This window comes from Cyprinodon tularosa, unplaced genomic scaffold, assembly GCF_016077235.1.
Source record: "Cyprinodon tularosa strain WSP-4 unplaced genomic scaffold, ASM1607723v1 ctg386, whole genome shotgun sequence".
Lineage (NCBI taxonomy): Eukaryota > Metazoa > Chordata > Actinopteri > Cyprinodontiformes > Cyprinodontidae > Cyprinodon > Cyprinodon tularosa.
In genome coordinates, this window is record NW_024039103.1 from 364,417 (window position 1) to 389,746 (window position 25,330).

General features: G+C 38.9%; 1 protein-coding gene across 2 annotated transcripts; it reads left to right on the forward strand.

Moving 5' to 3' along the window:
* Positions 1-3,413: 3,413 nt before the first annotated feature.
* On the forward strand, positions 3,414-24,030 carry ppp1caa (protein phosphatase 1, catalytic subunit, alpha isozyme a). 2 transcript variants are annotated; one of them, XM_038297319.1, is made up of 8 exons: positions 3,414-3,574; positions 3,825-3,925; positions 17,093-17,224; positions 17,455-17,685; positions 17,782-17,886; positions 17,980-18,203; positions 19,571-19,705; positions 21,643-24,030. In XM_038297319.1, exons 2-8 carry the CDS (start codon positions 3,871-3,873, stop codon positions 21,760-21,762), a joined length of 1,002 nt encoding a protein of 333 aa, XP_038153247.1. In that variant the 5' UTR covers positions 3,414-3,574; positions 3,825-3,870; the 3' UTR covers positions 21,763-24,030. The 2 variants fall into 2 exon arrangements, with proteins under 2 accessions (XP_038153247.1, XP_038153246.1); XM_038297318.1 differs by having other exon boundaries at positions 3,433-3,594.
* Positions 24,031-25,330: the final 1,300 nt, after the last annotated feature.

Sequence of the window (25,330 nt, forward strand, 5' to 3'; positions counted from 1 at the left end):
TTTTAATAAAGGCTGCACGACTGCATGTTTAAGATTTAAAGGGACTACTCCAGAGGACAGACTGCTATTAATAATTGTGAGACACGATGGCCCGATAGTGGGAAAGACCTCCTTAAAAAATCGGGGTGGGACAGTATCATCTGGAGACCCTGAAGGCTTCAAGTGACCCACAATCTCCTGCACAAAAGGCAGGGTCACAGGTTCAAACATGTCAAACACAGCAGAGCAGGGGACAAACACCGAAGGATCAGAAGCAGGAGGTGAAATTAGTGCTCTGGTAGAAGTGACTTTATCAATAAAGTAGTGAAGAAAGTTCTCACACACAGCAGGGGAGGCCTCAATTACAGTCTGAGGTGCATTCAGAGCAGAGTTGATAACTTTAAACAACACACAAGGCTTACCACAGTTTAAAAGAACAATATCGGAAAAATATATATATATTATATATATATATATATATATATATATATATATATATATATATATATATATATATATATATATATATATATATATATATATATATTTAAATGTTGTCTTTAAATTTTCATCTACCCCTTGGCATAGCTCAGGCCTCACTGCTAAAACCAATAGTGTCAAAAAGCCACACAGCCCCACCTAATCTATGTTTCACCAGATCAGGACCTTCAAATCAAAGTTATTATCTTTAGCTAAAACTATTGAAATAAAAAAAAATTGTTACTGGTAATTAATATAAAAATTTAAAAAACACCTGGAAAAACCCGAAAAACTAAATGAATCTGTAATAAGGGTTTACTAAAGTAATTTAATATAACAGAATTTTAAGAGAGAATGTGCTTAGATTTTGTTTTTTGTCTTTGTCCTAAAGCATTAATATGAGGTCTAGTACTGCATGCAAGTTTGGCAGTCAGCTCATTTGTTAAAGTGACACTAATAAAAACTAAACTGAAACTAAGCATTCTAAAAAAATCAAATGCAATTGAAACTAAACTTGCAAACCAATGCTAAAAACAAATTATATATATATATATATATATATATATATATATATATATATATATATATATATATATATATATATATATATATATATATATATATATATATATATATATATATATATATATAAATTCAAAACAATTTAAAGCTTTCTTCAAATAGTCTTTCTGTGATACAGACGTGACCCCACTGGCAGCTCTATCAGAAAAGATCATTTCAAGTATCAACTTGGGTCTCTGATGGGGGTTAGTTGTAAAATAAGCACAAAGCTAAATAGGATAAGAGATCATAATAAGCGATCGAATTTTTAAATCATATTGTTTTGTACAACCAGACAGAGAGTTAATATCAGCCAAGTGCTATAAATGGCTTTATAGATCCCTGTTAGGAAAATCATTTCCAATGACTGAGTACATTATTTACCATTATCGTGATGTTATGTTTTAACAGAAACATGGCTAAATTTATTTAACAAGACTTCAATTTTTTCAAGTAGACACCACTGAACTACAATCTTTCTGAGAACAGATTAAATGTGGAGGGGTGGCCACTTTGGTAAAGATTTTGTCATGATTTTGGCGCTGATGGCTGGCTTGATTGCTCATTTACTTAACCTGTCAACCTCTGCCCTGCTTCTCATCACTGCTTATCTGACCCACCTGCTCCTGCTTCTATTTAAACTCCTTGGTCCCAACCATCAGGGCCAGATTATTCTTGAGCCTTTGGTGTTCACAGTTCTCTGCTTCTTTTTTTATTGATATAAATACTTTAGTATTCCATTGTCTGTCTTGCCTGAATTCTGGGTCCAACTTTCTGAGCAAATTTAAGTCTTTTGATATTTCAGTTAAATGGTTTAAACCAGGCATCCCTGACCTCAGTCCTCGAGGCCCACTGTCCTGCAGGTTTTACAGGTTTCCCTACTCCAGCACAGCTGATTTGAATTGAAAGCTGATTAACAGGCTTTTGGTCTACTGCAATCATCACAATCAGCTGTGCTAAAGCAGGGAAACCTCTAAAACCTGCAGGACAGCGGGCCTCGAGGACCAAGGTTGGGGATGCCTGGTTTAAACCATGTTTTTGAACATTTACAAGTTCATAGCAAACATTTCAGTTATTTTAATGACCTTTAATCTGTGATATGTGTGAATGATGGCTGTTTAATTATTTTTGGAGATAGTGCCGCATTAACAAATGCACAAAGACCAACATATTTTGGACTTCATTATCATGAGGGGTCTAAACATTTTCAAGGTGTCTGTGTCTAATGTTGCTTTATCTGACCACTTTCCTGTTAGTTTTAAGAGGCATGCTTTCCAGTTATTCTGTCTGTTAAAGAGACCTCGTAAGAAAAGGCATCTTTAAGAAAGTGGAGCACATCACCCCAGTTCTAAAGTCCTTATACTTGCTTACGATCTCAGAGAATTCCCTTAAAATACCTATGTTAGTCCATTGAGCACTTAAAGGCTTAGTGGCAAAATACATTACAGATTTATTGTCAGTGTATTAACCACCCATGTGTAACTAATCTGGAACAAACTCTCAGGAAACTGTAAAAGTGCTAAAGCTCAAGTTCGTCTAAATGTGGGGTAGGGAACTCCAGTCCTGAAGGGTCTGTATCCTGGAACTTTTAGATATGTCCTTCACTTAATACACCTGAAAGGACTGTGGAGAAATTGATTGCATACTGGGAAGGTAATTCAAACATTTGATTCAGGTGTGTTTGACCAAGGATGAAACCAGCCCTCAAGCACTGGAGTTGCTCTCCCCTGCAAGATCAGAGACCTTTTTCTGTGGAGCAGCCTTTGACTGTGCTAGCTAAATATATTATTCCCTCCATAACTGTTTATTATATTCATTATGACATTTCTACTGCTGCATTTTTAAGCTGTAAATGGGCTGCTATTTTTCTTATCTTGATTTTTTTAATCTTTACATTCATAATTTAATAACTACCCTGGGTTAACTTTCCCAAAATGTTTTTTTCTTTACTGCACATTCCATTTTGTTTAAAATTTCTTTTTCGTTTTTTGCCTTGTTTGTCAATGCTCTGCATACCTTATATTCCCCACTGTGCGATAAATTCAATTTTTGATTTTTGAAACAAAGTTCAATAAGGGAACTTTTAAAAATACACAATATGTCACTTCATTATTATTACATCTGAGCACGTATCAGAAATTTAAAATATTTTAATCACATTCACAAAAATCTAAACAAAAACCCACCGCTTCCCATAGCCATTAAGAATTGTAATTACAGATGTTAACGCCAGAGGGCGCGATATAAATTGAAAAGAGGCTCGACTGGATAGCCGTTAAGATTCCTTCGGGCGGAGCTTAGATTCAGACAGACATATCAATTACCCAATTAGATGCAAAAGGTTGAGCGGTTTGGCCAATCAACTTCTAAGACAGCTCTAACGTATTGGGTTTAACTCAACCTCGTATGTAGCCGTAGACGCTCGGCTCAAGCGGCCTTCTTTTAAAGTTCCTGGGGGGGAGAGTGTGGAGAGAGCCGGACAAAGCAGGAGGAAAGGGGCTAACATTTAACCTTGTTCATACATATCCCCTCGTTTTTCGTACCGGGAGGACAGGTACGGCTCCGAAGAAAAAGGTTCGGGGACATTTTATCAGCTTAACATGTTATTACAGAGCTTGGCAGCCGCGGTACAGTTGTGCCGATGCTACTAAAAAAAGTAGCAGCTTTAGCTCGGATTAGCTCATTGATTATGCTCATGTTGCTCGATTTGTTGGCGTCGTTTGCTTCTGAACTCGACCGGTGACATCTGTAGAAAGTAACCTTTGGCCCATCTTGTCTTCTTCTCTCTTTTGAATTTTAAAAAGGTGCGACGCATAAAACCGAGCTCTCACTTCCCGATAACGTCAGAAAATGGCGGAGCCGGACAAATTAAACATCGACTCTATAATTCAACGTCTGCTGGAAGGTAAGAGGAGTTGGGAGCAGAAACACATTTTTTCTCTCTGATATTGTGGTCATTTTATTTTCCACACCATTTCTTTGGAGATCAGTAAAAGCCGATGGCGGTCTATGGGTGGTAAAGTAGGCTTCATCAGACTGGTGGTTCTTTTTTTTCCTAGGGCTGCATTTGTCTGTTTTAAATCAACGATGCTTTTATTTATTTATTTATTTATTTATTTTTATGTGACTGAACAGAATCCCCCTTTGGTCGCATCCTACTCTCCCTTTGTATTGTATTTGTATTGGAAAATAAATTTCAGTGGGGAAATTAAGAAAAAGCGTGACGCTGCTGTGACGTATGAAGATAAATTACATCTGCTGACTTTATGGACATCTATTGTTAACAATCTCTTTTTTTAAACTTCTTTAAAACAGATTTTTTTCTTCTTTCAGCATGTTACGTTTAACGAAAACCAATGGATTGAAGCGTTGAGTTAGATTATAATTGAATGTATTTACAAATGTGTTTAATGTAACCTATTTACCAACGTTGAGATCAGAAATCAATATAAATTTTGAATTTTTATCATGATTGCTGTTCGTGGTATGCACTATTAAACTCAACTGTGTGCATTTAGGTGGTTTAAAATATGAAAGAAAGGTTGAGTAAAGTAAAACTCATAGATGCACAAGATATATATATGAGAGAATATTTGTCTGTTAGGGTTTTATCATTGTTTACAACTTTAGGGAACCCATCATTTAGATTTTCATGAGGTTGGGCCACAAAATACCTTGGTTAACCTTTTAATACACTGACAACTCAAAGTTTTGTAGCCACAAACATAAATATAAAGTTAAATGAAAGGAAAAAAGTTAGTTAGTATTATTGCTTCCTAATAATTTGAGAAAAGATGCTTGTTTATGGAGAATATTGTGCTTTACTGAATACGTCGTTCAAAAATGATAGATATTGGTAAGCCTAATGGTAAACAACGTTGCAGCCTTAACTGTCCCTCTTTATAAAACGAGTCATAAGTATTAATCTACTGATCAAATTGGTCGGAGATCAGAACCAGATGTTTTTTCTCTAATCTCCTGTGACTGATCATAAGATAAAAGTTACTTTTTTTTCTGTTCATTTTTGCATAGAAAAACAAAGAGAAAATCAACTATTTCAGTCTATCGAAATCATCAGTGGGATGTCTCTATTTTCTTTATTTTGTATTAAAGTAAAATTTTAATGAAAGTTGCATGGAAAAAATATTGAAATATGGTTATATTTTACTTCCTCTTGTCTTTTATTTAAATATTTTCCTCAACCACTGGATAGTTACATGCATTTAAGATATTTTTATCTTTTATCCTGCAAACATGGATGCCTTCCTTGTTTACTAACGCAGGAGGAGGTGGTGGTTTATGACTGTTTATCTTTGACCCACAGTTCTTGCCTTTGTTTGCCGGGGTAAAGACTTGTAAACGTTAGTAGCATTGCTAGCTGTAGGTACATTAGCTGATGGAGTAAGGGCATAACGCCATGGCTAAAAGACCTGACAATGCTCATGAATAGAAACAATGAGCAAGCTGTAAATGGAGACTAAAAGAGAAACTCTGTGCATTACACTTACACATAACTGAGATAGGCAGTAGAGAAAAAAAGATATGACTCGAAGCTGAACTAACTGGAGTTTTAAACTCCCATGTTTCCAGGAGACCACTCCTTTTTCTTTTAAATGGATCGGCACATGCTTAAATTTGAAACCAATCTTTACTTCCTCTGCAAAGATCTGAATATCACCCCCTGTCAATGCTCCATATTAGAGATTCATATTAGAGAGCATTTTTTATTAGTATTTGTTTCACAGGTGCGGGTTTATGTCTTACACTGGTATTACATTGAAGGTGTCTCGTGATCTTAGAAGTGACAGTATCAGTCATATCAGTCATATAAAAAGAAATCTCTACAGAGTCATCTATGTAAAAAAACAAAAAACAAAAAAAAAATACTTGAAAATGTTATTTTCAAGTTCTTAAGTTTTGCATAAAAAAAAAGAAAATTTAATGAAAAATAATTATTTAACTTCAGGGAAGTAATGTAAAAAAATTGTTTTGTTTGTGCCTCTCATTTTCATGTGCTATGACGTCAAAGTTTATACTTGTAGAGATGCACCATCAGACTTTTCCTGAATGAATCTATTTCCAGTTTCCTTTGAGGCCTGACCTGCTGCGTTAGTGGCGCCATCTTTGATAGAGCTAATAATTTGGATTTAACAGCTATAAAGAAATAAGATTGCATTCAACTCAAACTGTAACATGTTGTTTGGCTTTTTTTTTTTTTTTTTGAATGACAAAACAATTTCAGTATTTGACCTAACCCATTAGAACTGACAAAGGCTAAATATTCAGTTTCCAGTCTTGGATTGATGTATAGGTATTATTTTTTTCTACTGAAGTCAGTTCCCACACTTGCAGAAATAGAACCAGGGCTTAACCACCTTTAATAATTTACTGGAATGCGTAGTATGCTAATGTTTTGTATCATTGTTCTATTTAATATTATTTTTGTTTTTGGGACTAAAAGAGCGTACCAGATGTACCTTAAAGAAAAATAAGTTTGACATTATCCCCCCCCTTTTCAGAATTGTCCCTGTTCAAAGCAAATGTATAAGGTCGGATATTAAAAATGCGCAGAATACAGACTAGGGCTATAAAAGAGGTCAACCATTTCGCTGCAGTTTTGCAGAAAATGTCCTGCACAGTGGTTGTAGGCCATAATGCTCTGTGGAATAAACTAGCTGCCAATTATTTTTTTCTGAGCTCAGTGCTTCACCAGAGATCTCAGCTTCATTCATTTATTGTTTGATCTCCTCTGTGCGCTGCAGGGTGTCATACAGGTGTGCTTTGTGTGTCTCAGTGGTAACAACACAAGGAAAATGTCAAACATGTCTCTGACAAAACCGCCAAATCATGCCACTATCAGCTCATGTGTCCTGTAGGTGTGTTTTCTATCTTATGTTTATTTGGATGACGCATAACTGGGAACCATCAGAGCAAAGATGTCCTGGACACCTGCTCACACGTAGAACTTATAAGAAAAACAACCGACTACCTCTGTCAGTATGTTGTTCTTATTTGTTTAAATATCTGTTTGTTTTTCTTGCTTGAATGAGATTGTGGGGGGGAACTAACTAATTAGCCTTGACTTAGACAGTCAGTGCATTAAGTCTGTATTTTCTCTTGTTGGTCAGAATTCTACTAAGAAACCTGTTGTTTTACTGCCCAGCCTGAGCTTTACACAAAGGGAAGCTCAAAAATAGGTTCCTTTTGAAAAGTTCTACATGACAAAGGAAACATCCGGATTATCTAAAGAAAGTGTGGCTCTCCTAAAAAGCATGTCTGTATACTGTGTTCCTTTTGCATGACATGCAGCGTTGACGCCTCTTTGAGGCATTGTGGCTGTGGTTCTGCTGGTGCATTAAGGAAGCCCAGATTGCTTTAAAAGCAGCTTTAACCATCTTGGTATCCTTTGTTCCCACGTCTGTGGGAATAAAGTGACACTTAAAGGCTCCAGCTGCAGCTCATGCCTTGTCTATCTATTCGAAACTCTATAATGGATCTTGTTTCACAGCCATTTTCATGGACATGTTATCACTATTGTTTAGGGCTGGGTACCGAACTTCGGTACTTTTATGGTACCGACCGAAATGCTTCGGTTCTACAGAGTATCGAAACATGCCTCGTCTTTCGGTACCAAGTTTCGGTGATTGGCTGGAACACTTAAGGTGATTGCGTCATCCAGGAAAAATACACAGGTGGTCACGCCTACAGCCAGGGTTCATGTGTATCTTTTGTGAACTGGTTGCAGCGTCGCGGAACCCCTTTAAAATGCCCCCCAGGTCAAAAGTGCGGCTTCACTTTATTAAGACTGATGCTAATAGTGCACAATGCAATACATCGTGCACGGAAATAATTTAAGAGCAGAAAGTCGCTCAGTGTTTGACTGCAAGAAGAGCGGACCGCAGCCAGCGCGACCATCCTCCTCTCAGCAGCCCGTGGGCAGAGCAAAGCCAGAGCGGAGTGAATCATGCTGCTTTCAAACTGGACGCAGCAAGAGCAGCAAAATCTCGTCTGCTGCTTCATTTTTGCTGCTTGTACCAGCTTCTGACGCGCTGCTGAAGAAGCTTTGCTGCTCTGGCTGCGCGGTCGCAAAGTGGGTCAGACGCGCGTTGGGCGGAGCTACTCTATCCTTTATTTGCCTTGCAGCTATATTTGCTGTGATCAGTGGGAATAAAGTAGTTTTATTATGTTTTTAAGTGGGAAAATCCACCTGAAAACGTAATCAGTGCAGTCAGTTCATCCTGCCTTCAATATTTCTGTCGGAGCCGCTCAGACCCCCCCCCATACCAGCGGTGCGCTGTCAGTAGGATCCCATTCAACGGGCTTGTTTGTCAGACATGGTAATTTTTCTAAAGGAAAACTGCTAAGTAAAAAGGTCCTCACAATGTAACAGTGAATATTAGACACTGAATTATTTATTTTTTTATGTAAGAGGAAAAATGTAAATGGAAAAACAGAGCTTAAAATAAAACTCAAGATTTGTACTTTTTTATGTTGTGTAATTTTCTTTTTTTTCGAATTGATATTATAAAACTGGTATCGAAAAAAGTATCGTTCAGGAACCGGTATCGAAGTGAAGGTATCGGTATTGGTACCGGAACCGAAATTTTTTTAACAATACCCAGCCCTACTATTGTTTATGCTTCCTTTTTTGTGTTACTAGTAGCATTTTTTCCCTCCCGCCGCTATTAGACAGGAAATGGATAAGGAGAGAAAGTGGGGCATGCAAAAAAGTTTTTTAATATTTGTATCTGTACCCCATTTAGCTGCATCAGAGATGCCACGTACCATCTTAAGTGTGCTCCCCTTTTTTACTGCTCTTTTTCTTCCACTCAACCTTCTGTAAATGTGTTCTGATGCAGATAACCTCATGGCAGCAGTCTTCCCTGAGGCTGTGTCGGCTAAAAATATCTTTAAACAACCCCAAACATTTATGTTAGGAATCATTTTTATTGCTATCATGTAATGTATGGATGAAGTTCCATACGTATCAAGTTCTTTTAGGGCTTTGATAGCTGCAGGATTGTTCATGACCTCCATGTTTGTGTTTCTATTTTTTTAACTGAGTCAGGAGTTAGCCTCCAGTCACCCACTGGCTCTGCATGCACTGTTCTTTCAAAAACAAACATGGTGGAAGAACATCTCCTTACTCTATTAATGAGTCGTGTGTAAAGATTTTTCAGGGTTTTTAAACGCCAATGTGTTAAAAAGTATTGAATTACTTTCTGTCTAGAGATAAGACAAGGTCTGGATATTCCATGCACTTTTAGTGTCCTGCCAATTTTTCTGAACTGTAGAGGCAGAGAATATACCTGCTGGTAAACAGTAAAAAAAGAAAAACACCTGAAAATAAATATGCATCTACATCCCAGTTTAGTTTGGATCTGATATCAAAATTCAGAAGTAATGTATGCTTGTTAAATAGTCATTTTTAATATCTATTGCTTACCCTATTTATAAAAAGTGTAATGGAAATATTTTTTTATTTCCGTTTGGGGCTGACCTAAGGCTCGTGATTTTGTGTATTTTAACAGTTCCATGTAAAGTGCACTGATATCTGATCCAGGTCCAGATTTAATTTAAAAATTCCGGGGTTGTATTTTGATGTTAAAGAAATGGTGTTAAAATAGTTTGTTTTTCTTTCTGTTTCATGGAAACATTGCTGCATTTTGCTAATTGAAATTCCGCTTATGTATGAAATCCAAACACCAGTCACTATTACCCAGAAATATCTCATCCAACTCTAAACATGTCTAACCGTGTGTCTTTCAGTCTGCTTTAGCCGGTTAGAGGCTTCAAACTCTCTATAGACAACAAATACAGTAAAAGACTTAGACTTAGACTTCTTTATTTGTCATTTTGTATGCACAGGGTGCATACAGAACGAAATTGCGTTACATACAGCTTATGAACGTTGCATTGATATTTCAAATGGCTCAAGTTATAGAAAAATACAAAAAGTGCAGCAGTGGTCAAAGTGTGAACAGTGCAGAGGATAAGAGACAGTGTGCAAGTTGCAGTGGATTCAGTGCAAATAGGCATTTGTGCAAAAAATGCGTTATTGAAAATAGAATGAGATGAACAATTAAAGGGCTAAAAGTTAAAAGTTCAGCAGCATTTGATGCCCGATAATGTGCAATAGGTGCAGAGTTCGGTTTGTGGATCAAAGGTTCAACAGTCTGATGGCAGTGGGGAAGAAGCTGTTGCACAACCTGGTGGATCTGCAGCGGATGCTGCGGAACCTCTTTCCAGAGGGCAGCAGGGAGAACAGTCCATGGTGGGGGTGTGAGGGGTCTTTGATGATATTACGGGCTCGGGACACACAGCGCTGTGATGAAATGTCCTTAATGGAGGGAAGAGGAGCCCCAATGATTCCTTCTGCTGTCCTCACCACCCTCCTCACATTCTTCCAGTCAGAGGCTCTGCAGCCTCCACACCACAGAGAGAGACAGCTGGTCAGAATGCTCTCTATGGTGCTTCTGTAGAAGGTTGTGAGGATGGGCGGGGGCAGGCGGGCTCTCCTCATCCTCCGCAGAAAGTACAAGCGCTTCTGTGCCCTCTTCATTAGAGATGAAGTGTTTACAGTCCAGGTGAGGTTGTCCGTGATGTGCACCCCCAGGAACTTTGTGCTGCTGACCACCTCCACAGCTGAGCTGTTGATGAGCAGTGGAGCATGGTGGGGGCGGTTTTTCCTGAAGTCGACGATGATCTCCTTCGTCTTCTCCACGTTCAGGATCAGACTGTTTTCACTGCACCAGTCCACCAGCTGCTCCACCTCCTCTCTGTAGTCCCGGTCGTTGTCGTCCCTGATGAGGCCCACCACCGTTGTGTCGTCCGCAAACTTCACGATGTGATTGGTGGTGAACCTGGGGACGCAGTCATATGTCATCAGGGTGAACAGCAGGGGGCTCAGGACGGGAGACCGTGCTGAGGGTGATGACGTCAGAGGTGTTCTGACCGACCCGGACCGACTGAGGTCTGTTGGTGAGGAAGTCCAGCAGCCAGTTTCGAAGGGGTGTGTTGAAGCCCAGATGTTCCAGCTTTTCCACCAGGTGCTGTGGGATGATGGTGTTAAACGCTGAACTGAAGTCCAGGAACAGCATCCGCACGTGGGTGTTCTTCTCCTCCAGGTGGGCCAGGCTCAGGTGAAGAGCAGAGGAGATGGCGTCCTCAGTGGAGCGGTTTCGCCGGTAGGCAAACTGGAACGGGTCGAGTGTTGGGGGGAGACTGGAGACGATGTGTTCCTTTACCAGCCTTTCAAAGCACTTCATCATGATGGGAGTCAGTGCGACGGGCCGGTAGTCGTTGTAGCAGGTGACTTGAGGTTTCTTTGGCACTGGGATGATGGAGGCAGACTTGAAGCATGCTGGCACTGTGGCTTGCTCCAGCGAGGTGTTAAAAATGTCCGTGAGGACACCAGCTAGCTGACCTGCACACTCCTTGAGCACCCGCCCAGGTATGTTGTCGGGACCTGGGGCCTTCTGCGGGTTGACCCTCCTCAGAGTCTTCCACACGTCGGCTGTGTCAAGGCAGAGCACCTCCTCTTCCTGATGTGGGACAGCCTTCACTGCTGGAGTGCGATTTAGTGCCTCGAACCTCCCAAAGAAGTTATTTAGTCCGTTTAGGAAGTCAGCATCAACTTCATCCACCGGGGCAGGGGGCGTGTTGTAGTCCGTGATCGCCCGTATGCCTTGCCACATGCTCCTGGTGTTGTTGGTGTCGTGGAACAGATGCTGGATTTTCTGGTTATGGTTCCGCTTTGCTAACCTGATGGCACGGTTCAGGGAAGCTCTAGCTGTCCTCAGTGCCTCCTTGTCACCAGACTTGAAGGCTGAGTTCCGTGCTTTTAGCGCGTGGCGGACCTCCTCAGTCATCCAGGGCCGTTGGTTGGCTCGGGTGGTGATGGTCTTTGTTGTGCTGACGTCCTCGATGCAGTGGTTGATGTAGGCTGAAACAGTCATGGCGTACTCATCAACATTGATCTTGTTGTCATCATATGTTGCTGCTGATTTGAACATGTCCCATTCAGAGCATTCAAAGCAGTCCTGGAGTGCCTCCATGGCCCCCTCCGTCCAGACCCTCACCTGCTTCCCTGTAGGTTTTGCTCTGATCAGCAGGGGTCTGTATGCAGGAATTGGCATCACAGAAAGGTGGTCTGAGGAGCCGATGTGGGGGCGGGGGGCTGCTCTGAATGCGTCTTTTATGTTTGTATAAACTAAGTCCAGAGTGTTCTCTCCACGAGTAGCAAAATCCACGTGTTGATAAAAATGAGGGAGAACAGTTTTCATATTCGCCTGATTAAAATCTCCAGCAATGATGAAAACGCCCTCTGTGTGTGTAGATTGCAGCTCAGAGACAGACCGATAGAGAACACTCATGGCCTCCTTTGTATCAGCGCTGGGGGGGACATACACCGCTGTGATGGTAACAACAGTGAACTCTCTGGGCAGGTAAAAGGGTCTGCAGCTAACAGTTAGAAGCTCTATGTCCGGAGAGCAAAAACTTGTGACTATTCTAGCATTTTTACACCAGTTGTTATTGATGTAAACACAGAGTCCGCCTCCTCGGCTCTTACCGCTGAGTTCTTTGTTTCTGTCGGCGCGGAAAGTAGCTAGCCCCTCCAGGCTAATGGCGTTGTCCGGGATTGATGAAGTGAGCCACGTCTCTGTCAGAATGAGAGCGCAACAGTCCCTAAACTCCCTCTTTGCTGAGAGCTCGAGTTGAAGATGGTCAGTTTTGTTGTCCAGTGAACGTACGTTGGAGAGCAGGATGGATGGAAGCGATGGTCTGTAGGGGTTAGCCTTTAGCTTGGCTGCTAAACCTCCGCGACAGCCGCGTTTCCTCGGCCGGCTGCACCGCTTTCGCTTGGCTCTCCTCCAGCGTGAGCTGCTCGACGGGTCCGCTGCATCGCAGGCCTCCGGGGCTTGATCCCGGAGCACTCCGGAGTCACGTAAACAGTCGAGCGTAGAGGTGGTTACAAGTCCAAATACACTGCATGACCGTAACTCCAGCAGGTGCTGGCGGTCAAGTGATGATCTGCTAGATAGATAAGCAGTTTGCAGCGGGTTTGGCGGTATATTTTTATGAAAATCTCCGCAAGTTGGTTGGAGCTGTACGCCAGCCGCTGCCGCCAGGGGCGCCGCCATCTTATTAATGCATGCTCCATAGCTTTAAAACGATTAAAGCAAAGACTAACGAAAGATTCAGTTTTAAAACCAGAATTTCATTTTTGTCTTTCAGTAAATAATCTGTTTATTGTGAGGAAAAAAAAATCTGAGGATGGTGAAATATGAAGCTGACAGGCTTTAGTTGTAGTTCCTCAGGCTTTATCTCCTTGGTTCAGTGATAATGGTCCATTTTGCTGCTCAGTAATAAAAACATTTAAGCAGCATGAAAGGCATTTCCACATTTAGGTTTTTGCATTTGAACGCATCTAAAGGAAAACCTTTTTAGAGCTTTAATAAGTCACACTAAACTTAAAGTTTGAATTTTTCTATATTCTTTAACATGGCACTCTATGAGCTTAGTTTAAATTGATAGATAATGTTTAAGGTGGAGTTTTCTTACAGCCATGACTGTAATGAAATATAGTCTGCGCCCTCAGTTTGTTTACCTTCTAATATTTAGGGTCTGCCTGCTGCCTAATGAGCCCAGTCTGAGCTGGTGGAGGTGATTGGGATTATGCCGCTCCTCATGTGGCTGTCAAATTGCCTGCTCGGAGTTTGACTTTGACTGACAGGACATGCTGGAGTGTTTGTACATGGATTGTTGTACTTGGACCGTGATAAGGTTGTCTGCCAAACACAGGAGAAAACAAACAGACCTGATAGTGGCAGTATTTATATCCTGTTATGCAACTTTTCTTCCACCCCCGTATTGGTGCTTCTGCTTTTATTAGTTGATCAAACTCCTGCTTATATTACTTTAGTATGAATCCGCATTGATCAAAACAATATAAGGAAACAAACCATTTACTGTAGCTGATGAAATATATTAAACTCATAATTTTTATTTTCCTTTTGTGTAAACATAAAAGTTAGCTTCCTGTTTGCTTGCTTTGTTTTTAGGACTAATTTGGATAATTAGCAGTCACAATTGGATTACTTGCAGAGATCTAAGTCTAAGCAAACTGTGGTAGCATTGCTGATGGCCCTAGCAGGCTTGCGTTGTGCTGAACCACAGAAATGGTTTTCCTGTTGCACCAGCGTTTTGTTTTCAGCTCTTAGTCTGTGTTGTGTAAAGCCTTTTGTATGAACCCCTCACTGTCGCCCACTGACTCTGAGGCTAACTTTGGAGTAAGCTCTGTTGGGGCTTAGCCTTTGGTAATCCCTCTTTAAAGCAGCAAGCAGCAGGGCGGTATTTATATCCACTTTTCCCTGCCTTTTTCGTCCCTTTGCAGTCGCATCTTCCTACTTCCTCCACCTGGTGATTCCTACCACCAACCTCTGGTCAGACCTGTTTGTTTCTGCAGCCATCTCATTTAAAAAATGTTTTATTTTGAGCGTTTAGAAATGAAATAGGGCTTACACATTCTTCTCCCTCCTTATGCCCTAATTTACATTAAGCTCTCATATGTTTGTTTTTTTTCTTTTCTTTTTTGTGCGTGTGGGTGTATTTTACTAAAGGATGCTAGGGGAATGTAATTGTGTTTTTAATTAGGCTGTCACATTGTAATTTGACTCTCACCTTTCCATTTTGGCTAAATCATTTAAACAATCAAAAAATCATGTATTTTCAGGAACATCTACAAAATTGCTTCATTGCTAAAAAATATAAATATATTTTTATAATTTTGTTATAGAGGTATTGTTATGGTTAACACTGGAAGAGATCTCTCAACAGATGATAAACCTACAGTAGTATTATTTTGTTGTAAAATGGTTTCTGTTTGGTTAGAAGTATCAAATCTCAATCATGATGCAGCTGGCAGTTTTGATAATATATTATAAAAGTTCTGATAGGTGATATCTTTAAAAAAAAAAAATGTTTCTTCCGCTCTATGTTAAGCCGTCAGTGAAAAGCTGAAATCAAACTTTAATATGTTTTTTTCTTATCCTTCCCAACATATATAAAAGTGACGGAGAGCTGCAGTCCTCTCCTCTGACTGTAGCAGCCTGCTGCTGTTTCACACCTCGACTTTTATTCTGATGTATTCAGTCCTTACAGTGCTCTGGTTTTTTTGTATAACTTAACATCGGGATATTCAGCAAAAGTCTCTTTATAATATGCAGAAAAAAGGTCAATATTTTGTTTATGCAATGTAAAGTTAAACACAAGAATGAAGGCAATGCTAACTTTGACTTTGTCCAAATATCCCCAGAGAGACTATAAGACACACGAGCTGACACCTAAACTTTAGGTGTAATATTTAAAACTATTGTCAGGATGATTTTTATTACAGTGAGAAATAAAAACCTGTTATCCTTCTTACATTGATTAACCCCACCCTGTAATGGCATTAGATAATACTTAATGTTTGCTGCACCGTGTGTGCAAAAGGGCAGTTAAATACTACTTATATTACCTAAACTAAGTAACAATATAAACTGCTGGATATATTACAACTTCTGTGGCGGCTCTTGGCTTATTTTGCTGGGATCGCTGTCCTGGAAAACATTTACAGCAAAGTATCACATTTCAAAGGCGTTTATACATAGTTTAGCTTTTAGTTTCACTTTTGCAGAAAGTCTCGCTGAGACAAAATGTCTCACTATCAAGATAAAGGCTGAATGTGTATCTATGATACCAAATGGGTAATATTGCTTTGGGTTTTCTAAGAAGTAATGATAATAATGGAAAAATTATAACAGTTCCTCTGCTGTTATTTAATCTTTGTTGATTTGCACATAATCTTCCTATATTTTATCTTGTTGAATCACTAGAAAGCAGCTGAAGATGTTTATGCTGAGTGGATAATCATTGACTTCTCTGTGAATTTTTCTTTTCCTCCCAAAGAGAAATGGTTTAAAACGACGTCTGTTTCCTCTTTCTGTGTAGTATGATATGGGTTAGTCAGGATCCTGTGCTGCACTTCTTGTTTGGGAAACAGAACCTTGACTGGGCTTGTTGGAAGCTCCTCCTGGAACAAAGCAGCATATTGATCTGTCATTGATACAAACTAACCTGGTTCCAAACGGCAGCGGAGCTTCGCTTTAGGGCGCAGAACACAAACATGCCTTTTCTCAAACATTCCTGCGTTCCTCCTTGTGACTTCACCACTGGCAGATTTCAGTCCGATTACATGCTATTGCTTTTTTTTTCCTTTAAATGTGTTCTCTGGCACATCTTTTCTATTAGTGCAGTGGAAATATTATATGATGAGGGTCAGAGGTAGGAAAAGGCCTGGAAAATGACTGTTTCTATGTTGATCGTAGTGGCAGTTTTCCCTCTATTCCCTGTGTGTTGCATGTGAAAATGCATGATAAGCAGACACTTGATAAACCTGCTGAATTCCTGAGATAAGGCAAAGCGAATCAGGCCAGAATAGAATGTTCACTTGCTGTAAGATTGATGTAATGTTAATATGTAGTCTTAAGTTTATTACAACCTGTTTTCATTAAATTCTGTGGATTTGCTTGAGTGCTATCTGAACCGTTCTGCCTCCTATGATCGCACTAAAAGGCCTTTAATTGTGTGTTTGCATAATTTGTTTCAGAAACATCAGATTAAAGGGGAAGTGGTTTGTTTAGCTTCGGTTTCAACATCCATATAAACTGTGTGACCTCGTTTTAAGGCTGACAACAAGATGCTTCCCCTGTATCAGGGTTTTCAGTTTGCTACTTCATAAACTGCTTTGTTTTCCTACTGGTTTCGTCTCAATTCCAGCAAATGTAGGGCAAAATAAAAACCTAAAAGATTCGAGTACCTGTGGAAATGTTTGCTAGTCTGAGCTGCAACCAGAATTTGACAGCATTTGGCTTGTGGGAGGTGTTAACTCTCCATTCTGGTGGTCTGCTTCAAAATCAAAGCATCACATTTGATTGCTGTGCTGAATGTCAATCTCTCTAAAGATATTTGTCTCAGTCATGTTTCTTCCATAAAAATATCTTTTTTTTTTTTGTCTGTCTTGTACCAGTTAAGGGCTCGCGGCCGGGAAAGAACGTTCAGCTAACGGAGAACGAGATCCGCGGCCTTTGCCTCAAATCCCGTGAAATATTCCTGAGCCAGCCAATCCTGCTTGAATTAGAGGCCCCTTTAAAAATATGTGGTAAGTTTCAGTGAACCGAGGGTTCAGTTTGCATAAATGGTTTAAAACGTTGCAGAATACAAGTGCAAAGTTAACAAAGGAGCATGCATGATAGATGTGATGATTCACAGGACAAATGGCTTAAATAAATGTTTATTAATCTGTAATCAAGGGTTCATTTAACTGTAAATGCTGCATGCTGAGACTCTCAATGCAGTGTTCCAATTATGCACCTCTGCTGCCCCCTGCAGGTGATGTCCATGGTCAGTACTATGATCTGCTCAGGCTTTTTGAATATGGTGGCTTCCCTCCGGAGAGCAACTACCTGTTTCTGGGCGACTATGTAGACCGAGGGAAGCAGTCCCTGGAAACCATCTGTCTCCTTCTTGCCTATAAGATCAAATACCCCGAGAACTTTTTCCTGCTGCGTGGCAACCATGAGTGCGCCTCCATTAATCGAATCTATGGCTTTTATGATGAGTGTGAGCATTAATTAGTCCCTCTTCAATATATTTCATTAAGATATAAAGGAGTAATTCTAACGCTGCTTATCTGTGCTTCCTTTCTTCCGGTGATAGGTAAGCGACGGTATAACATAAAGCTGTGGAAGACCTTCACAGACTGCTTCAACTGTTTACCTGTGGCTGCTATTGTAGATGAGAAAATTTTCTGCTGTCATGGAGGTAGAGCTTCTTCGCTACACAAAATTGTTTTAGAAGAGCAGATCAAAGGTAAAATGATTTAAAAGGAATTTCTCTCTGCATGCACTTCTCTAGGTCTCTCTCCAGATCTTCAGTCGATGGAGCAGATCCGCAGAGTCATGCGGCCCACAGACGTGCCCGACCAGGGTTTGCTGTGCGACCTGCTGTGGGCCGACCCGGATAAAGACGTGCTGGGCTGGGGGGAGAACGATCGCGGAGTCTCCTTCACATTCGGGGCAGATGTGGTGGCCAAATTTTTGCACAAACACGACATGGACCTAATATGCAGGGCGCATCAGGTAAGAATTTGCTTTTCTCAAAGTTAGCAACATTTTTGAATTGTGAGTAGTGGCTTTTAAAGAATCTAAGTTGGTAATGTATGTGAGGGTACCTGGAAATGTATGGAATTCCGGGTTGTTCTTTTTTCCAATCCTAGAAAAGTTTCCAGGTTTTATTTTGTATACCATTCTCAAGAGTTTGGTCCAATTTGAAATGACTTTGAGAACTATAAGGATATACAAGAACTACGTTTAGAATTTTTTTATTTTATGGCTCTCATGGCATCAATAGTCTTTAAAAACTTGATCCAAGTAGAAGACAACATGACGCATGTAACATTTGTCAAAGATCAGCCACAAGAATAATAGAAAGAAAAAAAAAAAACTGTTTTATGAGATGATAAAAGTTCACATTTTCAGCTTCAAGACCTCTTAGCTTCTTAGATTGTTGATTAGTTTGTTTGTTTACAGATCCTTAATCTACATGTTTTCAAAAGAATCCAAATCAAGCTTGTTTTCCATCAGAGGTTTATGCGTCAAATAGATAACCCTTATGGAATAGTAAGGATGAGTTTTGGCAACGGTGTTGCGATAAGATATGCAGCATGATGCTTTGGTCACAATACGACATTACGATATTCCAATATAGTTGTATATCGTGATATTTTTCCCTGCTATCAAAGGGAAATGTGTATCTATAAAAAAGGGCTGTAATGTTCATCAGAAGATATTGATAGTTATTTGGGTCTCCATATTGTTTGAGGTTTGAGCCGGTCCACGTCTTACAATGCGACTGCCTCAACTATAGATATGATGCTGCGTTGCTGGCAAAGCTGGTCAACAGCACTATCTACCAGAGTGGCAGTGCAGAGGTAGCCCCCCTCAATTATTTTATTTTTTTTTTACTCCATAGTAAAACTTGAAAGCTCACATCAGGCAGTCAAAAATCAGTATATATGGCTGATATGTTTTTTTTTCTTCCACACATCTAAACTGTAGAAATGTTTCCACAAGTCAGTCAAGTTTAAAATTGTCACCATAATATGCACCCTGGGAAGTCTGGTCTAATAATGGTTTGATTTTTGACGTTGAAATAAAGAAAGCTTAAGTGTGTTCTAAGCTTTTTTGGATTATGAAGGTTTGCAGCACATGTTCAATATTTAAAATTCATGATAGTTCCAGCGAGGAAAGGAGGTGTTGCATGAGACTGGAGTTGTTGCAATGAACCTGTGGTTTTAGATGCACCAACTCTAAAAATTTTTTCATTCTGCTCGCTAAAGACCAATAGGATTAAAAGGTTCCTACTAGTTTAATAATTTAACAATTGGAACAAAGATGGATGCATCTTTGATTTTTCACACGTTCTGACTCTAGTTTTCTCTTTTAAGGTGGTTGAAGATGGTTATGAGTTTTTCGCAAAGAGGCAACTCGTCACGCTTTTCTCAGCTCCCAACTACTGTGGAGAGTTTGATAACGCTGGTGCCATGATGAGTGTGGACGAGACCCTCATGTGCTCCTTCCAGGTTTGTGAAAACCTTTTTTCGTTGCTTTTCAGGTGGTGGATTTTCAAGTGTTTATGACTCGCCTTCTTTGTTTTCTGAAGGTCTTTCATCATTTGTGTTTTTTAGATCTTTAGAAAAGCTCTTTAGAAATTTGTAGACTTTGGACTTTTGGGGATAAGAAATTATCCTGGACAAATATTTTTCTTAGAAACTATTGAACTAAACAATAATGCTGTCCTTTTGTATGCCAATAATGGCATAATGGTGTACACCCTCTCAAAGGTCAAGCTTTAATGTTCAAATAAATCAAAAAATATAATGAAAAATAAAATGTTATAACTGCAAAATAAAATTGTGAGATAGAAATAGAAATCAGAGAACCCAAAAAATCTCAGAACTTACGTCTTATTCTGTGCTTTAAGGCGGTTGTGTTTCGGTGGTTATACACATTAAAGGCTTCTTTTTTTTGTTGCCTTTAATGTATTTGGTTTGGCATATAAAAACGATGTCAAACTCTGAGATAGTCCAGTGCTAGTTGTTTTCACTCGGTTGTAAAAACTGCACAGTGATTATGTTTTGAGGTGCAGTTCCAATTTTGTTCTTTGTTTTTTTTTTTTGTATTACTGCTTTTAGTTGCTGCTTTAGAATAAAGAATAATAAAGAATAAATAAAGAAGCCACCTGGTTCAGAGCCATGATTGGGTTGAAATCCAAAGTGCTCCAACTCTGCTGTCATGTTCGGCTTTGAAACCAATTCCATCTCTTTTTCAAAATCTCGACTACCATTTCACTGACTGGCTACTCTTCACAGGGCTCTTATGTTACACTCTGTGGTACATAACAGTATGACATCGTGCGCCTGGCAGGTACCTGATGCATGAATGAACTCATCCTGACACTAAGGAAATGAGAAGGAAGGGTTGAGTGCAGACTGATGCACCAGTGTGAATACCGCAAAACATAAGCATATGAATGGAAATGATCAAACTCATATATTTTATGTCGTCCAAATATTTTCAATTTATCATGAGGGTCCTTCAAAAGGGTACATTCAACCATCAGCTTAGCCTTTTTAAAACACTTATATTAATGAAGTGCAAAAAAAAATCTTGTTAAAACAGAACAGCCTGATGTTAAAATAGCCAATTAGTAGAACGGCATTAATTGGCATATTTACTGGAGCTTTTTGCCTGTTTAAATCTCAGATATTTTTTATTTTGTTACTGATTTATGTGAGACTAAACACCGTAGTGAGATCCAAAGGGATGCATGTGGCTTCAGAAACACTGAGCAGCTTATGAGTCTGATGTGGGGTTTAAGGACATCTCTTAAGTATCTAAAACTGACCGATCAGCGGAAGGGTGAGCAGAGGGCATTCCGAATGACTCCCTTCCTACATGACTGCATCTGTCTGAGGAACTGCATGTGAGAAATCTCACAAAAAACCCACCTTATCATCTGAATACGTTTTGGTTATATTTGGCATTTCAAATTGGTTCTCTTTCTTTAACTTTAAATTTTCTCTGCCAGTAATATTATTTGGTGTTTTGTGGTAAAAAGACAGAGTTTAAGCACTGGCCTCTTGTATATGCATGAATAAAAACGTACTAATTCGATAACCTTAAATCCCTCATGCCTTAAGAAGACACTGAGCGATTCTGAATCCCATACATCAAATAATTCAGGATTTTTCCAACAATTATCATGTAAAAAAACAGACGATAGTTGTGATGTAAAAAACCCAAAGTTCAATGAGGTATACTTTTCTTTTTTATATATGATCCAGAGTCTTTCCATTTTATTTCTGGCCCAGATCTGGATTTGAAGTTTAAAAATATATAGAAGTTCCAAATTATACTGCAGCCTTATTCTGCTTGCATTTATAGTTAATTTGGTCTGCTGGTTTAATTTAAGATAATTATTGTTATAATTTTTGTTTTGTTTTTTTCTGTCTCTTAGATTTTGAAGCCAGCAGATAAGAAATTGTATCCTTATGGCAGCGGAGGAGGAGGTGTGGGATTGGGAAGACCCGTCACTCCTCCACGGAACGCAGCCAAGGCTGGCAAGGCAAAGAAATAACACCCGCCGGTTCCCCTTCCTACGATTCAGCACCCTTTGTCGGCCCAACACTTTTTTTTTTTCCTTCCTTTCCTCCCTGTCTACCTCCCAAACTTGTTCCTTCATTGGCACTGAACAGCAACAAAAACAACCAGGGTCCAGTCAGTTTTGTTTCATTTTTTCTGAATTGAACGCATTTTATTTTGCTTTGTGTTTTATTTCCTTGTGTGTTGATATGCGAGTAAAGAGTGAGAATGATTCCAGAGGAAGTTGCTGTATTCATGTACTTTTTCCCTTTTGTTGTCCTATTTTCCAGTTGATTCTTTTTTTGTTTTGTATCGAGTGTTTTTGCCCGTTCATCATGTAAATCATGCCGGTGGGGGTTGGGCGTGAAGAAGAGAGCTTTAGCCGTTTTATGTTGAAGTCTGGGACTGTTTAAAGCTATTGTACATGTATAGGAGGTCTGTGTGGTGGGAGGGCAGGGAAGTTGGAGGAGATCCAAAGGTAACGGCACACCGAGTGCACAGGAGACTCCAACTGGGAGGATTCTTTTTTTTTATTTGATTTTCCTCTTCCATTTTCAGAACCAATCATGTGATTATAGATGCTTTTCTTCGCCGTTTTTGTAGATACTGACAACAGAATGGTTTTATTTTTTTTTTCTTATGTTTTTAGCTCATTCAAAGCTGAAGCTCAATAAAAGAAACCTTTAATTTGAAGCACATCATCATGCTCATCACTTATTTGTCAGTGACTGATCTTCATTTGTTGTGACTTGCCTTTAATAGATATGAAATTACTAATATCAGTGACTTTGCTCGAGATGCTGAACAGGTTTAGACTTTTCATATGTGGCTTCAGTGCGACTGATATATTGACAAAGCAGCAGTAAAACAAAAATTGGTTTGATGCTTTTCTTTGATGACCCAGATGTTTGATTATTTTTGTAATGTCTTAAGTACTCATCAGATCCAAAGCGTAGTCGCCCAATGCAGGTTCAAATCTTGCACAAACGAGCACAAATTCACATGAAACAGGGAACGTGAGATGTTTTATGATTTAAAGAAAATAATGCATTTCTGTTAGGATTGCTTAAACCATAAATTCTAAACCATCACATATATTCAAGATAAATGTAAAGACTTCAAGTAACTTTAAGAAATCAAAGTATGTGTTATGTAAATACATATAAAAAAAATTGCTTTATAAGAAATCTATCTGAATGCTTCTAACTACGTTCCCAGTTTTTTGTGTTCCATCTGTGGGAGAAGAGCCATAAACTGAATAAAAATGCTATCTAATTATTCATATTAATGAACTGTGACCCCTCGGCTGAGATTTCTTTTGTTTGTTTTTTCAAGTGTCCCATTTATTTGATCTTACAGGGTATTCCTGCTTTAAAAAGGGATGCTGTAATTGTAAAATGATCCTCTATGGAGTTTCAGGGTTATCTTTCAGCCCACTTCCACCACCATGAACACTCCTGAGTGTAGCTGCCATTTTGTTTTTATCTTCCGACTGTCCTTGGTTTTGAAACCTCTTTTCAAATGCAAGCACCATATAGACTGACAGCAGGGCAATAAGGATAGAGAAAGTGGACTTTAAACATTTTTTTTTTTTGTATGCTAGTTTTCCTGACTGATTTGTTTTGTGCCTGAGAGGTCTGGTGGGGAAAATAAATAAATCATCAGACTTTATTTTGTGCACATGTTCGATTTGAATCTAAAACCAACTCAGGAAGTGAGACTGAATACATATACAGGCCAGCCAACTCTACATACTACACCTGCATGCATTAGCTGAAGTGCTGCAGAAAAATGGGTCCGAATGAGTTCCCATTCAAAGTGACCGCATTTAAATTTGACCAAACTATGAGTAATGTTCAATTATCCGTTGTGTAGGAAGTGTGTAAACGACTGCAGGTTTCAGTGTACAGAGTGAAGATAACTGCAGTGCTCCCATCAGTAAAAAACATTTTTACGAAACCTGCAGAACTTAACGTCCACTTTCGTCGTTGCTTTTTCATAGCTGTACAAACCGCAGCTTCAAACATTTCTCACCTTTCTGTTTATGCTGATTACCACCAATAATCTGCTTTCAATCTTTCATTTTTAATAGATTTTATTTCTGTAACTTATAAGCATAATGGGGGTAGGATCTTTTTAATCAATCAGGGATGTTTTTGCACCATGCACTGTTGCTGGGTAGATTTAGATCCATTACAGTTATAAGATTAGGAAAAAGAACAATGGCATTTTTATTTGTATATCTTTTTGTTTTCATCTCTGTCTCAATGTAGAAATAAATATAGAATTTGTATATTTGTGTTTGGGTCTTTTTTGCATCTTGAACTAAATATAATGTGAAAAGGGACTTTGTACTTTTCCAATGTATTCAATCCTCTTCAGTAATGAAATGTAACATCACACAACTACAAACCTTATGGAATTAATGCTAGTTTATATGATGGAAAAAACAATATCAGCTGAAAGTATTTAGTGGTTTGTTTTGAACCTGCTTAGCACAAATGAAATGGTAGACCTGAAATTTTAAGACTTTTTTTTTATTCAAGTCTAGAAGAGGGATTTCCAAAGTGTGGCCCAGGGGCCATTTGGGGCCCTTGAAACAATTTTAATCAGCCTTGGATTACAATTCTAGAATGTCTTAATTTAAGAGTTGCCATTTTAGGTAATTGATGCAGATGCACAACAAAAAAAAAAAAAAAACTAGGGTACAATTTTTTCTAATAATACAGATTATATAAGATTAAAACTTTATTAAAATGTAAGATCAAACACATTTTAGCCGTTTATTGATCATATTTTTCTTTTAGTTTTATTTAATTGCAAATAGAACAACAAACATAGTTAGACTGTTTCTAAAAACAAATGGATCCATGTAATAATACTGGCATCTTAAAGGAGTTAACCGTGGCTCTCCTGCTTATGACACAAATAGAGAAAAAACATACATAATTTGCTGGTTTTTTTGTTTTGTTTTTTCTTAAAGTAAAAAAAAATCTGAGGGATTTATGATTTTTTTTTTATTCAAGCATGATATGGATCCATCTTCTACATAAATAGGATGGTTTAGTGTTTTTTTATACATACTTTTTTATATTAAATTAGCATTAATATAAAACCACTCCATAGTAGGTCTGGCTGTATGTCAAAGACCATCCAGGTTCATCTCTGCTCCAGCTAACATCTGTATCTCTTGAAGTAAGGAAACCCTAACACTGTTGTGGAGAATATGTGTTCAGATTGATTTTGTAACATGTGAAATCACAGTGCTCACTTTATCAGTATAAATCATGTGTACAATTTTTTTTATTAACCTGTTTATTTATATATTATTTATTTAATAATGTGAGATGCATCCAATGAAAGGTATATTGTGAGCTGGAATTGCTATCAGCTGCTTTCCAACATAAACTTTCTCCTCTTGCTCTCAGAGTGGGTACCAATGCCATTTAATGAATTGCTTGTTTTACATAGGAGTACCGTTGCACTCCTGATTGGATACCAGCCCCACCCCCCTATTTGTGGTCACAGCAGCTTCCTGTTTGTGGGTGCTGAAATATTTGAGG